This window comes from Ambystoma mexicanum, chromosome 2p, assembly GCF_040938575.1.
Source record: "Ambystoma mexicanum isolate Mex_15411 chromosome 2p, UKY_AmexF1_1, whole genome shotgun sequence".
NCBI lineage: Eukaryota > Metazoa > Chordata > Amphibia > Caudata > Ambystomatidae > Ambystoma > Ambystoma mexicanum.
Genome location: NC_090923.1, coordinates 600,192,375 through 600,205,172, shown reverse-complemented (window position 1 = coordinate 600,205,172; position 12,798 = coordinate 600,192,375). Strand labels below are relative to the sequence as shown.

The window sequence follows — 12,798 nt, the reverse complement described above, 5'->3', positions numbered from 1 at the left end:
TCCCAAGAATAGTAAGATGACCCCTGTCTTACATACCTTTACTTTATTAGTCCAATACACACCAGCTGATGTGGAGTGCTGGGGTGTTATGTAACTCCTTTTAACCCATTCCTCATATACCATTTTCTATACTAACTCACTTGAATGGCTGGTAGCAGTGGTTTCTTTTTACTACCGAGTGACATGTATCTGCAGGCTGATACCGCAGCTGTAGTGCTGCACCCAAGGGTGAAGAGAGCGCATATCCAAGCCTGCGTCTGAGGCATCTGACAACACGGCTGCACTCTTTAAAATCTGCAAGGAACTGGGCAATCCTGCCGCAGTCTCTACCTCTCCTGTCCCCTCCCAGGCCCTCTGTACGGCACTGGCTTCTCACTTTATCTCTAAAACTCAGGACATCCTGTCCTCTCTCTCTCCTCCTATCCCCCACCTTCTCTACCCCCACCCAACTCCCTGCTCTTCCTCTGGCCTCTCTGCAGTCACCTCTCCTCCCTGCTTCTCTGCCCTTTACCTGTTCTCCACAGACCAGGATTCTCGTTGAAACAGATTCACCCCTGTTCCTCCAAAACTATCAAGGACCACATCGACTTCCTGGCTGATTTCTGCAATCACTCCTTCGCCACTGGAGTCTTCCCATCCCCCGTGAAGCACTCCCTTGTGAACCCTCTTAAGAAACCCTCCGCCGACCCCTCCTGACTGGCCAACTATTGCCCAATATCCATCACTCCCTTCCTGGGCAAGCTCCTGAGGAAACTGCTCATCTCCCAGCTTAATCTCCACACTGAATCATTTGGTTGTCTTCATCACAATCAGTCTGGCTTCAGGGCTGCCAGAAGCACGGAAACTGTTCTCCTGAACATCCGTGAAGACCTGCTCTGCAACCTTAACTCTAACACCCCTTGCATCCTCATCCTGCTTGATCTCTCTCTTTGACACTGTCAACCATGCCATCCTGCTAACCTGGGTATCACTGGTCAGGCTCTGGCGTGGCTGACTTCTTTCTTCTCCGACCGACCCTCCCAGGTCCAACTTGGGTCCTTCCTCTCCGCTATCTTCTTCTCTACCTGTGGTGTCCCCCCCATGGGTTTAACCACTCTCCCTGGCTGTTCAACCAATACCTGGCACTCCTGGCCCATTGCATCACCGCTCTCTGCCCCAACTTTCAGTGAGATGCGGATGACAGCCAGCTCATCTTCAGGCTACCCTCTGCCTCCTCCTCTACCTCCCTCATCTCTGACTCTGTCTGCCATCCAAGAGTGGTGTGCCGCCAATGACCTCTGCCTTAATGCCAGTAAGACTGAGATTCTCCTCATCGGCCCACCCGCTCCCTCCTTTCCTGTAGCTCTCTGGTCGGCCTCCCTTGGCCCTCTTCCCGCCCCCACCTGCATGGCTAAAAACCTCAGGGTCATCTTCGACTCTACACTCTCCTTCTCTCGTTACATCTCTGATAACAAGTCACACTACCAGCTGCACCTCCTCAGAGGTATTCTTCCTTTCCTCTCATTTCCCCAGAAGCTCATGGTCTCCAGAGCTCTGGTTCTCTCTAGGCTGGATTATTGCAACAGCCTCTTTCTAAATCTGCCTGCTTCTACTCTCCGCCCTCTGCAACTTATCCAGAACAGGACTGCAAGACTTGTCCTTGGCCTCAAGCCCAGATATTGTATCACTCCAGGACTGAAATCTCTGCACTGGCTCCCAGTGGCTGCGAGGATTAAGTCAACACCCTCTGCATCGTCCACACGGCCTTCTGGGGCCTCAATACCTTCAATTCTCTCTCTCCCTAAATACCTTCCTACTCGAGCTCTTCGCTCATCTATCTCAAACTCCCTCAGGGTCAGTCGGTTCCCCAAGCAACTTGTTGGTGGTAGATCTTTCTTCGGCTGGGGCCTCCCTCTGGAACTGCCTCCCTGAAACTTGAGGAGAATCCTCTTCGGTTCCGGAAGCACCTCAAAACCTTTCTCTTTGTTTCTGCTTTTTCTCCTCCTCTCCCTTGCTGACTTCCTGGCTGACATTGAAATTGCACTGGTTCCTGGTCACTCTCTGATCTCAGGCCCAGGTCCCCTCCCCCCCCCCCCCTCCCCTGCCAGTCGCGCTGCCTTCCTGGCAACCACCGCACTTGGGGACTGTTTTCTGTATCCCTTCAGTCCCATTACCAGCACTTGACACCTGATGTCTGCGCTTACCCTTGCACATGCCACCTGCTGGACGTACTTTTTTTTTTTCTCTTATCCCATGTACTGCACTGTCCCCCACCCCCGGCCCCCCACCACCCTGCACTTCTCCTCCCTCCCCTTCCCATGCACTTGCACGATCTGAATACACCTGGCCTAGTAGGATCGTTATCTGCCCTCCCTTTGCACCCCTCCCTTGCCTCATTGTGCCTTGAAACACTTGTGTTTAGGCGCGTTATAAATGCCATATCGTATCATTTTCTCAAAATGGGCCCTGTCTTCTTTTTTTCACCATTTCTTGTCAGTTACCTTTGGGCTTTTACTCTGTTGTTTGAGTCCTTTGTGTGTTTTGCCTTTCGTGGGCTTCAGCCCTGAAGCCCGCCCAGGATCCAATGTGTCTGTAAATGCAGGAAGTGAGGGAGGGTCCTGAAACTTCCCTGTCCTTTGTCTCTAGGTGTGCCTGAGTTGAACCAGTTCCTATTGACCGGCTGTCCCAGAGGGCACCCACCCTTCTGTGCGAATGACAGCCTAGGACTGAACGAATGGGAACTTGCATAAAAAAGCAAGATTTTTGAGACTAGAAGCAGTCGACCACTGGAGGACAAAATCCGAAGCAAAAGATGAGAACACATCAGCACCCTCCTGGACCGCTAAGTGCCCAGTGAAGCCCTGCAGGGGAGCTCACCCTGTTTTACACCCCTACGGGACGACTGCCTCCCTAAGACTGGTGTGGCCAACACGCCTCAAGACACACTCTATTTTGGTGCAACTATGACTTGCTGCGACTTTCCAAGGCTGCAGAATCCCCCGGGGTACCTCAACTACCTGTGAGTTTGTTGTCTTTCGAAGTGCGAATCTGGCCAAATCTCCGTGGGTATCCAGAGGATGCTACAGAAGCAAGAAATACGCCTCCAGAATCCCCTTACCAGAGTCCAGGACCGAGGGATCAAGGAACATCTAACCGGAGCGGTCTTTGGTGCTGAGAGAAAAAGGCGCCAAAACCACTGAATTGACAAAAATCCATTGCTGCCAAGCCCCTCTTGAGTGCTGCTGCAGGAACCCGCCAGACGTCTCCCTTTTGTCACCACGACAAAGGACCAGGAACAAGGGTTTGCTGCATTGCATCCAGCTGGAACAACTTCTTCAGTTCAAAGGTACTGTGGGGCTTGGGGTATATTATCCTTTTGCCATTTGGGGTGCTTCCTATATTTTGGGTGTGCTATTTAACCCTACTCTGTGTTTGACCTCAACTCGCTTGCACTGGCCTTTCAGCTTGTGCTTCTTGAAGGTGACTCCTCGATTGTGTGTCATTTCTTTTTGAACACTGACTATTTAAGAACATTTTTATAAGGAGAGCATTAGAACTTTGACTTTGCCCATTGACGTTTGCTGTCCTGGCTCCCGAAAGGCCTCCTTAACCTATTGGCTTTGGCACTGCTTGTTCCCTTTCAGGTTTTTTGTTGAACACTTTAGTGCTGGGATAAAAGACTGCCTACATCCCTGTGGGAGAATCTGTTTTTATAGAATGTCAGTCTGTTCTGATCTAAACCTAACCTTTCCCTCCTTAACTCAATACTGCAAAGGTGATGCATCATTAAGTGTTATACTGATCTTAATGACGTCCCCTCTGGGTGCTGGAAAATGTGTGTAACAATTACTCACCTGCTTTATTGTTCACTTTTTTTTTAATTGAATCCTAAGGTGGGATTAATGTTACTGCTTTTTAAAGAATGCTTTAAATATCTTTGTGTATTACATATTTATTGTTTACTTGGATTACCTGTATTTACTGATTTAATTGTATGATATAATGGGTTATTTATAACGCGCTTAATACTCAGAGGTTTCTAAACACGGACCCGGTTATTGTACCTGTGTTGCTCCATGTCGTCTTGCTTCCAAGGCAAGCACGTTGCCGCTGAGCTATCCTCCCGTGGTGTTGTACAACTCTACAGCTCTCATAACCCCTCTTAAGATAAGCCTGACTGCTCAGTCACACTACCAACGCCTGTGGTACAGGCCTATATTAAAAGGTGGGTTCCCTAATACCAAGAGAGCCATGTGTAGTTCCATACCTGTTGGACTGCACTAATTCTTACCTAACACTGGCGGAAAAGATATTGTCCGAGAAGGGAATGAACATTGCCTTTTTATGTAAGGGTGACAAATGAGTATTTTCCAGTAGTCAATCGTGGGAAAACCTGTGATTGCACTCTCTCAGCTGAGCTCATGGTCACAAAGACTAACATGTTTTTGCCTAGTCATATACGGCCTCGAATGTCCAGATTCATGCTATGGTTTGAACAAGTGTTTCACCGCAGATAAACATATTGTTGTTTGATCCATTGTCTTATTAATTGTAATTGCTGGTTTAGTCTGTTTGCAGTGTGGTCCTTTTAGAGGAGTTAGAGATTTTTCTTTATCGTGTGTTGAATTCAGTCTGTTTACACTTATCTTTCTTTGCTTTCAGGGGATGGTGAAGCTTGATCACCCTCGGATCCATGTGGATTTCCCAATCGTCATTTGTGAGGTGTGATCTGGAATGTCTACAGTTGCAACATGAAACTGGGTTGTTCTTTTATTATTTTTTTTCTCTCGCATTGCCATTCCTTGACGAACCGGGATCTGCATGGCAGTATATGAGTGGGACCAATGCTTCAAAAGGGAACTGACTCCATGGATGCTTCACAACAGCAAGGCACGGTCCAGGAAAGGGACAAAGGGTTGCTTGGAATCGGCTTCCATATGAAACCAGACTTTTTTTAGGTGCCCATTAGTAGTTTGCTGTCCCTCGCCGCTTGATGGGCTTGGAGACCTTCATGAGAGCGAACTGTTGACTCTTCAAATGAACTGGGAAGGTCTTCATGTTACATGATGGTTTGCCATTTGCAGGACAAGACATCCTAATCCCTTTTATTGATCACAATATCGCCCCCACCTCCCTTTCAATCAAGTCGTTAGCCCTGATTCTAGGAATGCAGAACCATATTGGGGCAGATAATTGCCTTCTCTCCTTTGTCATTGTTGTGGTAGAAGCTGTGAAGAAGTGGGTCGGCAATAGGCAGTGATGCATGAGAGAAAATTGCAGATGCAGGTTACCTGCGATCTTGTCTAATGAAAGTCCATCTTGCACACCTTTCCCCAGTCATCTAAATAAAAGCTGTGAAGTTGCAGGGATTTGAACCAAGGCACTGTAAAGGTGCAGAGAACAGTTGATTCTCCAAGTAATGTCTAAACGTTGTTAAATATGTGCTCTGTCTTTTTTGATGTGGGATGAGTTTCACGTGGTCTGAGCTGAAAGTAGTTGAGGATGAAGTTGGAGACGTATATTGAGACCCAAAAGGTAGAAATGGTCTAATTAGGAATTGGCGATGGCATAATTTACCCACAAACGGTGGGGATGGACTGTTCGATGGGGGTATATGTGCTTGAGAGTGAGCGAAAATATAGGCTGATCAGTGAGTGGGGTTGTTCATCTGCCCATTACAGCGGGATCGAGATAGGTTTGAGTTCTATTCTGAGGTGCTTGTTCCTTGCAGTGTGCCGTAGCAGTTAGGATAAGCTGACACAGCTGCTGGCGGACTACTGGTAGCTTCTAAGGCAAGTGCCAATTTGTCAATGTGCAGTGATTGACAAAGCCTTTCTCGTGTGAAAGGCAAAATCTACTCGAAGATGGTGCTTATGTATTACATTTTTCTTGCAAGGCACAGTAGGAGGAATGGGTCATATATGAATCGCACGATTATGTTAACTTCTCCACTCTTTCTCGTGCTCAGCTTACACAAAACCTAATTTAAAACTCTTATTTATATTAAACTATAGTATTTATTAATGATATCTGTGAAATATTTCCATGCCGAAACAAGAAGAAGAGGTTCTTCGTGTGCATGGCTGATGAACCTTCCCCATTAAATGCACTTTTGGGAAAACGTAAGGAAAGCTGTGTTCTTGTGAAAATGATTACTGATCTTTATTAAGCAGGCGACCATAGAAGCTCGGCCCATAACGCATTGGCAGGCTTTGATGTCTTCACTGGTCATATTTGTGACTCGGGCGGGAGTGGTGTATGCGTGAGATCATATTCTTTGACCACCCGTTTGACTTTGTAAGTTTAATTGCAGAGTCTTTCTTCTGAGCCTTTGGTTTGATTAGATATTTGAAAGTCTAAAATCCGAGCCATCACGACAGAATTGCATATTAATATGTCAGAACTTTGAAGATTTGTATGGGATCTCATTACATCACATGTATAGTGTTTGCTTTGCGACTCCAGATTAGCAGTGGAAATATTAGTTCCTGTTTACCCGTGGCGCTGGTTACTTATTACGGCTGATTAGTTTATCATAGTTTCAACAGCATACAGAAAGCCTATTGCACGGTCTGTAAAGCACCCTAATTACAGGTGGTTATATCAGTCGGTCTATTTCGAAGTGAACGTACAAGGAGAGGAAATGCCTCCCTATTTGCATGGTGTAACATTGTACGATTCCATTAATGTTCTGCTTCATTGATGTTCTATCATATGGCATTACAGCAATGTAATGTTTCAACTGTCTCCTACTTATGCCCACTCTGCTTTGCTGGGATTAGGACAACCAGTCTGTGCACACGCCAATTCCCTCATATATTGGACATTTATTTTCTTATGTTTTGTCATGGGTATTTAATAGCTATACCTGCCAAGTTTTATCTGCTTTTGTTACTCCTTCCAGTAGCTAGTGAAGCTGTTATCCTTCCCTCATGATGTATCTTTCAGCTCTTTGCACCCAGCTGTAATTGGGGCCTCAGGACTGGTCGATCTAATCAAAGGCTTTCAAACTCCTTTCCTTGTGATATATTTTCCATATCCAGTTGCCACGACACAAAAAAGTAGCCAATTAGCTGCCAGTCTTAAATTTATGGGGCTTTTTCTAAAAAATGTCCACTTGCCTGATATCTGTTTTTCTGTAGATATCTGGTTACATCTATGCAACTACCAGCCCTTTTGGACCATTAAAATGTTTCATGATTATGTGAAACTCACAAGCATAAATGCACGCAGAGGCTGTAAACTAACTTTAAATCTTGCAGGGTTCATGATTCCCATTTTGCCGAGAAGTGATAGACCATTTTTGCTGTTCCAGTCTCCCTTTTAATCTTATTCGCTGTTATTTTCTTCTGCTTCTCAGTTTAGTCTTCTGTCAAGCATGTTTCTCATTTTAGCCTCACTAAAGGGCTGTGTGAATGTTTTTGCTTTGAATTCTGTAGATTTGCGTTTCTGTTCTCCATTTCCCATCTCATTGACCTAATTTTCTGTTTCTAGTTTCCTGTAAACTTTATCGATTGCACTGAAATTCTCAGTTTCTCTGTATGGGTTTCCTCACCGTGTTTTTGTTCTAGTTCCTTTTAGTCATTTACCGGTCTGCTCTTATGTGTGGGTCTCCTACCAAACTCCACACTTGTCTGTTTTGACTGTTCCTCTAGTCTGTTATAGTTTGCATGTTTTTCTACCTGTTCCTTGGTTTTAACTCCCATTGTGTTACTCTGTGGCTCGCCTAACCGCTGGAGTGTCGCCTATGCTTGTAAGTGCAGTTTGTTGCTTCCTGTTCTTTTTTTTTTTTTTTGGTTTCTTGGCATAGTTCTTCCTTGATCTTGTGTTTGTCTCTCAAGCCTAATTCCTGCATCAATCACTCCATTAGCCTTATTTCTGAAAACAGGCTTGCTCCGTTTTCTTTCAGGATCTTTTTCATTTTTCTGTCTTTAGTGGAGTGAAATGCTGTTTAATGACCTTTTAGTGTGTCCCTCAGAAGAGAAGTGCTCATCCTGAGTTGCAGCGTGTGAACAAAATGTTTTAGGGCGAGATTAAGGTTTGATAGAAGCTAGATGTGGATTATTTTTAATCTAGCTAAAAAGACCAGTTTTGTGTGCTGTGCCACAATCTCACAGTGTATAGTGACTGGGTAGAGGGATCGTCTGTTTTGCCAACCTCCTATCGGCTGCACAGTTCATCTGTCTTTACCAAGCAACTTACGTTATTGCTGGCAGGTTGAAGTTTCTTTTTCTTCAGCTTTACCACTGCCGTGAGAATGTTGCTTTGCACGTTCTGGGCTACCTTTTGGGCTGGACTTGTCCACCCACCATTTAGTAAAATGCAGACCAAAAATATACAAATGATCTCCACTGAAACTCCGTATATGCGAAGGTTTCCATACATAGTCATTGGGGATAACGGAAAATCATGAGGATTTTGCTATTTGTATGTCGCCCCAACCTTGAAATCACGAAAAAGAACATATCGTCTTCACCCTTCTGTAGAATCTCAGACTGGAGGGCGTTTGGTGTCGATTTCTTTACCCTTTGGTAATTGTAAATTGATACATGAGGTTGAGTGTCTTATCCTTATGGGGAACAGCCTATACAGCCACTTCTAGGATAACTTTTAGATTTGTGGTTGTTCCAAGAGGGGCAACTTCTGTCCATCCCTAGCTTCTGTCATTGTCTCGAGAGTACCAATCTGCAGCATTTCTTTGTTGAAAGCAGCTTTGTATTGGCACTCTAACCCAGCGTCCGTTTTTCCCTTCTCATAAAAGGTCTGCTTACAACTATGTGCCTACTATCAGTCCCAGCTGGTGGAATTAGTCATTTATTTTGGCAAGTGGGCGGAGGCAAAGCATTTTGTTTTAGTCTAAACATCCTTACAAGGCTCTAAGGGCTCTTCTAAAAGCAGCCAAGCTATGTTTAAGCTCTAAACTGACACTTTGTTTCTGTTTATACCTCAAAAAGTAGAAATGCTGCCTTCAAACAGAATTAGTGCCACCTTTGGCCTCCGCTCGCACTGTGTCAATCCTCATATGTTGAACACATTTGTTTAATGATTTATTTCTTGTACTTTGCGATCCTGGCGGTAGTTAATGGTTATCCCACACCCCCATGCCTGCAGTATGTTTTCTTTGTGACAGATTTTTCTTTGCTCACTGCCTCCCACTCCAGCTTTGTTGCAATTGTTAGAATTTGAACTATCCTAAGATTTATTGTGTTTCTATCTTCTATTGTAAATGCGCTACCATGCAGTGCCATTTGGGAAATGCTGATGACGAACAGTTAAAATGTTATATAGTCAGAATGTTGTGCTGTGGGTTTGTCTGGTAGTCCAGCTGCGTCATTTACATTGTAAATTCGTCCTTTACCCATCTTTGGGTGGTTGTAGCACATACGGAGGCTGCTGGTTTATCTAGTCAGATATTAAACGTGCAACTTGGTGTTTAACCTCTTGGCATGGATAGCTGTATGATATTTTCTTGGCACACGTGACTAGTCGAGCCGACTGAAGTTTACTTATATCATGTTTTACATCTGGTATGTCCATAAAGGGGATGTAGTGGTTTGCATCATCCTTTCACCATCTCCAAATCCGTAATTGCTGAGGAAATAATGTTTGTGTTAGAATGTGTTTTGTTGCAAATAGGCTTGATGCACTTTGTTTGGCTTGGTATCTTACATTTTGCCAGGTGTGCTTTGACATTTCTACTCTGCTGGAGACCAGTGAGGTGTTTACTTCCCTGAATTGCTTGTTTTTCGTTAACCGATGCCATCTCTGCTGAAGTAAGAGCTGCATTAATTCCTTCTGTGTCTGCACCAGCCATCTTGTTATGGTGTGCTGGGACAGGACTCCTTTGCCCCTCCGCCAGCCTTGGGGAAGTGAGTGAAGGATTCAGGAGATTACTTGTAAGCAGGGATGGCCACAGCACAGGCAGAGGTTGTGCAATAGGAGTTGATTGCAAAGTAGACACACAGTTGCTAGATGCTTTTTGTCTACCATGCAAGCATATATATTTGTTTTGCCTGCATCTGTGGCTTTTACTTCCCATTAATCTTTCAGGAGAAAATAGTAAGGGGAAATTAACCCAATGCAAAGATGCATAGTTGTGCCCACATTCGCCATAAATAGTTTGTCACTGAGACTCCATATCCAGCGACCGGGACTGCCTTTTATTACTCAATTTATAGAAATGGAACTGGTTTTGGTATTGCTACTCCAGGTGGGAAGACCATTTCATAAAGTTTCGTAAGGTTACTTCTATTGCTCAAAACAGAGTTGGAGTATTGGAATGGAGCCACTCCCTTTTACTACTTTTTGATTGTTTTGTTTAACCTAGTTTAGTATCCCTTTACTTCCCAATTTGCAAAGGCATCCCAGCTGTGTTCCCATTTGAGCAAGATGGAAGGATTTGTGTCCAGCAATATTTAGGGGAGAAAGAAAATTGGTTAATCTGAAAAATAATTCTCTTGAACGGCCGTATTAGTAGATCCAAAGGCAGTGCCCTATTCCACCTCCCGTCCTTGGTTTCGTCACTTTCTATAAAGGGCACACCTGTTGTGTCCAACGTTTGTGCAGCTAAACCTCTAGTTATCCATGCAAATTCTCGAGCTAGAGAGGTTGTGGATGTTTGTAGTCTTAAGTGTCTCCTAAGATACAGCAGCATGTGCCTTCGTTTTACACTAATTAGTTGTCCATTTGCCCTTTGCAAGGTTTTTGGTCAGTTTAATTTTCCATGTGCACATTTGTGTACTTTTTAGTTTGTTTTCTGGGGATCGTGGTTTTTGGGTGGTGGTCCTTTTGGACTGTCTGCCTTTTTCCTTCGACAGAGTGCTGTATTGTGTTCGTTGGCATTGGCAGTTAAACCTTCCTGTTAGCTGAGGGGTGGTGTGGGGCGGGAGGTTTGTGTGTGTGTGTGGTCGGTCCCTAATGTGGCTCATGAGGTTTTGGAAATTGGTGATATCTGGAGGCACTGGGAGGCCATATGGAGACCCTCCTTGGCCCGTGCTTCTTGAATTTAAGGGGTTGCCCACTCCCATTGACAAGCCATCTCCATCGTTTATTCCTCCACTGGCAAAGGCTTCTGAAAAGCGATTTGTGATCTCCCGCCCCCTGACATTGGACAGTGGGAATGAACATATACAGCGTTGATTGTGCTTAAGCAGCTGTGTAATTTTTTTTCTTATTTTTCTGTTTTCCCACACATGTTTTTGTGAGTGAGCTTAACCTCAGAACTGAAAAGGCTGGCTGTGGAGTACGGCACTTGTTTGTAACGTAAATCATTTGTAAATAAGTTGTTCATTTTCCCTGTATAGGCGTGAAAATTGTATGTGTTCAGTTTTTTAATCTGCGTTCATACAGCAGTTGTGCAATCTCGGATTTGATCCCTCTGCACTATATTTCTGCCCCACTACCGTACAAATGAGAACTCAAATATGTGAAATATTTATGAATTAACCTTTTTTGTTTGCTTATGTTTCATTTTTTTTGAATCTCAAATAAATGATTGTTTGTAGATCCAATGTAAGGCTTTTTGGACCTCCTCACAGTGGATGAACTTACTTTCCTGAGGAAGGAAGCCTAGGAAAGAACTGTCTGAAAAGTTTCCTTTTGTTTGAAACATCCCTCCTGAAGTCGCCTGCTGCACTGCCTTAGAAAAGTGTTTGGTGTGAATGATTTGCTGTGTAGTTGGATAGAAAGGATCTTTCTCCATCTATGATTTCTGATGTTTAGTAGATCACACCCCTTCTATCATTTGCACCCAGAGCAGCACCTTTGTTCACACCACCCACAATACATCTGTCAGTCTTATACGATCATGAACCGTAAGATTTATATAAGCATATACAAGAAAAGTGCTGTTTTCTACCTGCCCACTAAACTCTAAATTGCGATTGTGCCTCATAACGTTTGCATTTTTGATTTAATGGTTTGATTTTAGTCCCATGCTCCATGTTTTATCTGCTGGAGTTACGGTTAAACGTGACGGGTTATAGAAGAGATCTCTTTTGCATAGGCATTTCAAGCAGTTGCTCAAGTTCGAGCAAGCCGGGCACTAAATCGCAGAAAATCGGTTTGTTATATCTGGCCTTCAGCTGCTGCTTTGCCTACCACGTTGTTGCATCACAATTTAAGTTCGAGGTGGACTGTTGGAGAAGTGTCTTCACTGCTTTTGGGAGCTTACAGGGCGACTTTTTTTCTTGTTTATTTTTGATGTCCTTTGAAGGACCACAAAGGTGCCACTCTGCACCTAATATGCTTTTTCAGTCATGAACAGACGGAACATAATCTGGTGGTGGTACTCGCATGTGCTTAAAAGATCACATCTGCCTATCCAGAGGCAGACCCTTTGAGTCCTGCAGCTTCTATCAGCTTTCATCTTAAACTGCATAGCAAAGGTATAGAACTTTTTATTAGTACTGCCAGTTCCCCATGCCCACATTCCCGGTCTTTCCACGTGAGAGCGGTATTTGGTCCAGATAGAGAAGCGAGAAGGAAAAAAAAACAAAAAAAGATTTAGAAAGACTGCTCTGTGACCGCACAGATCAGTCTTGCTAAATCGAACTGTCAGCCCCTGCGGTGCTCAAGTGCATGCAGGGGCTGGCAGCCATGCCAGGACCCGGAAGTGCTGTCGGGGCGGGGGTTGTTATGGGTAAGTGGATGTGTTTTGGATGTTCGTGTGTATGTGCGTTTTGGTGGGGTGGGTTTGGGAGGAGAAGGAGTTGGCGGGGGCATAGGGAGCGGTTTTAGAACCTCTAGATCACCCCATTCAATCTTCCAGGTACCTATCAAAAGGAATTGGGCAGGCTTGCTCTAAAGATGTGTAGGCAT

At 44.6% G+C, this 12,798-nt stretch overlaps 1 protein-coding gene across 2 annotated transcripts in view; it reads left to right on the top strand.

The window, feature by feature from the left end:
- Positions 1–11,484, top strand: part of TUSC2 (tumor suppressor 2, mitochondrial calcium regulator) — a 36,976-nt gene extending 25,492 nt beyond the window's left edge. Inside the window, exons 3-4 of one of the 2 annotated variants that reach the window (XR_011301972.1) lie at positions 2,626–3,325; positions 4,642–11,484. Coding sequence is in view for 1 of the 2 variants with exons in the window: in XM_069644111.1 (XP_069500212.1) it covers positions 4,642–4,707 (66 nt within the window). In the remaining variant the exon portion in view is untranslated. The remainder of the gene's footprint in view (positions 1–2,625; positions 3,326–4,641) is intronic. The other variant, XM_069644111.1, reaches the window with a different exon arrangement.
- Positions 11,485–12,798: the final 1,314 nt, after the last annotated feature.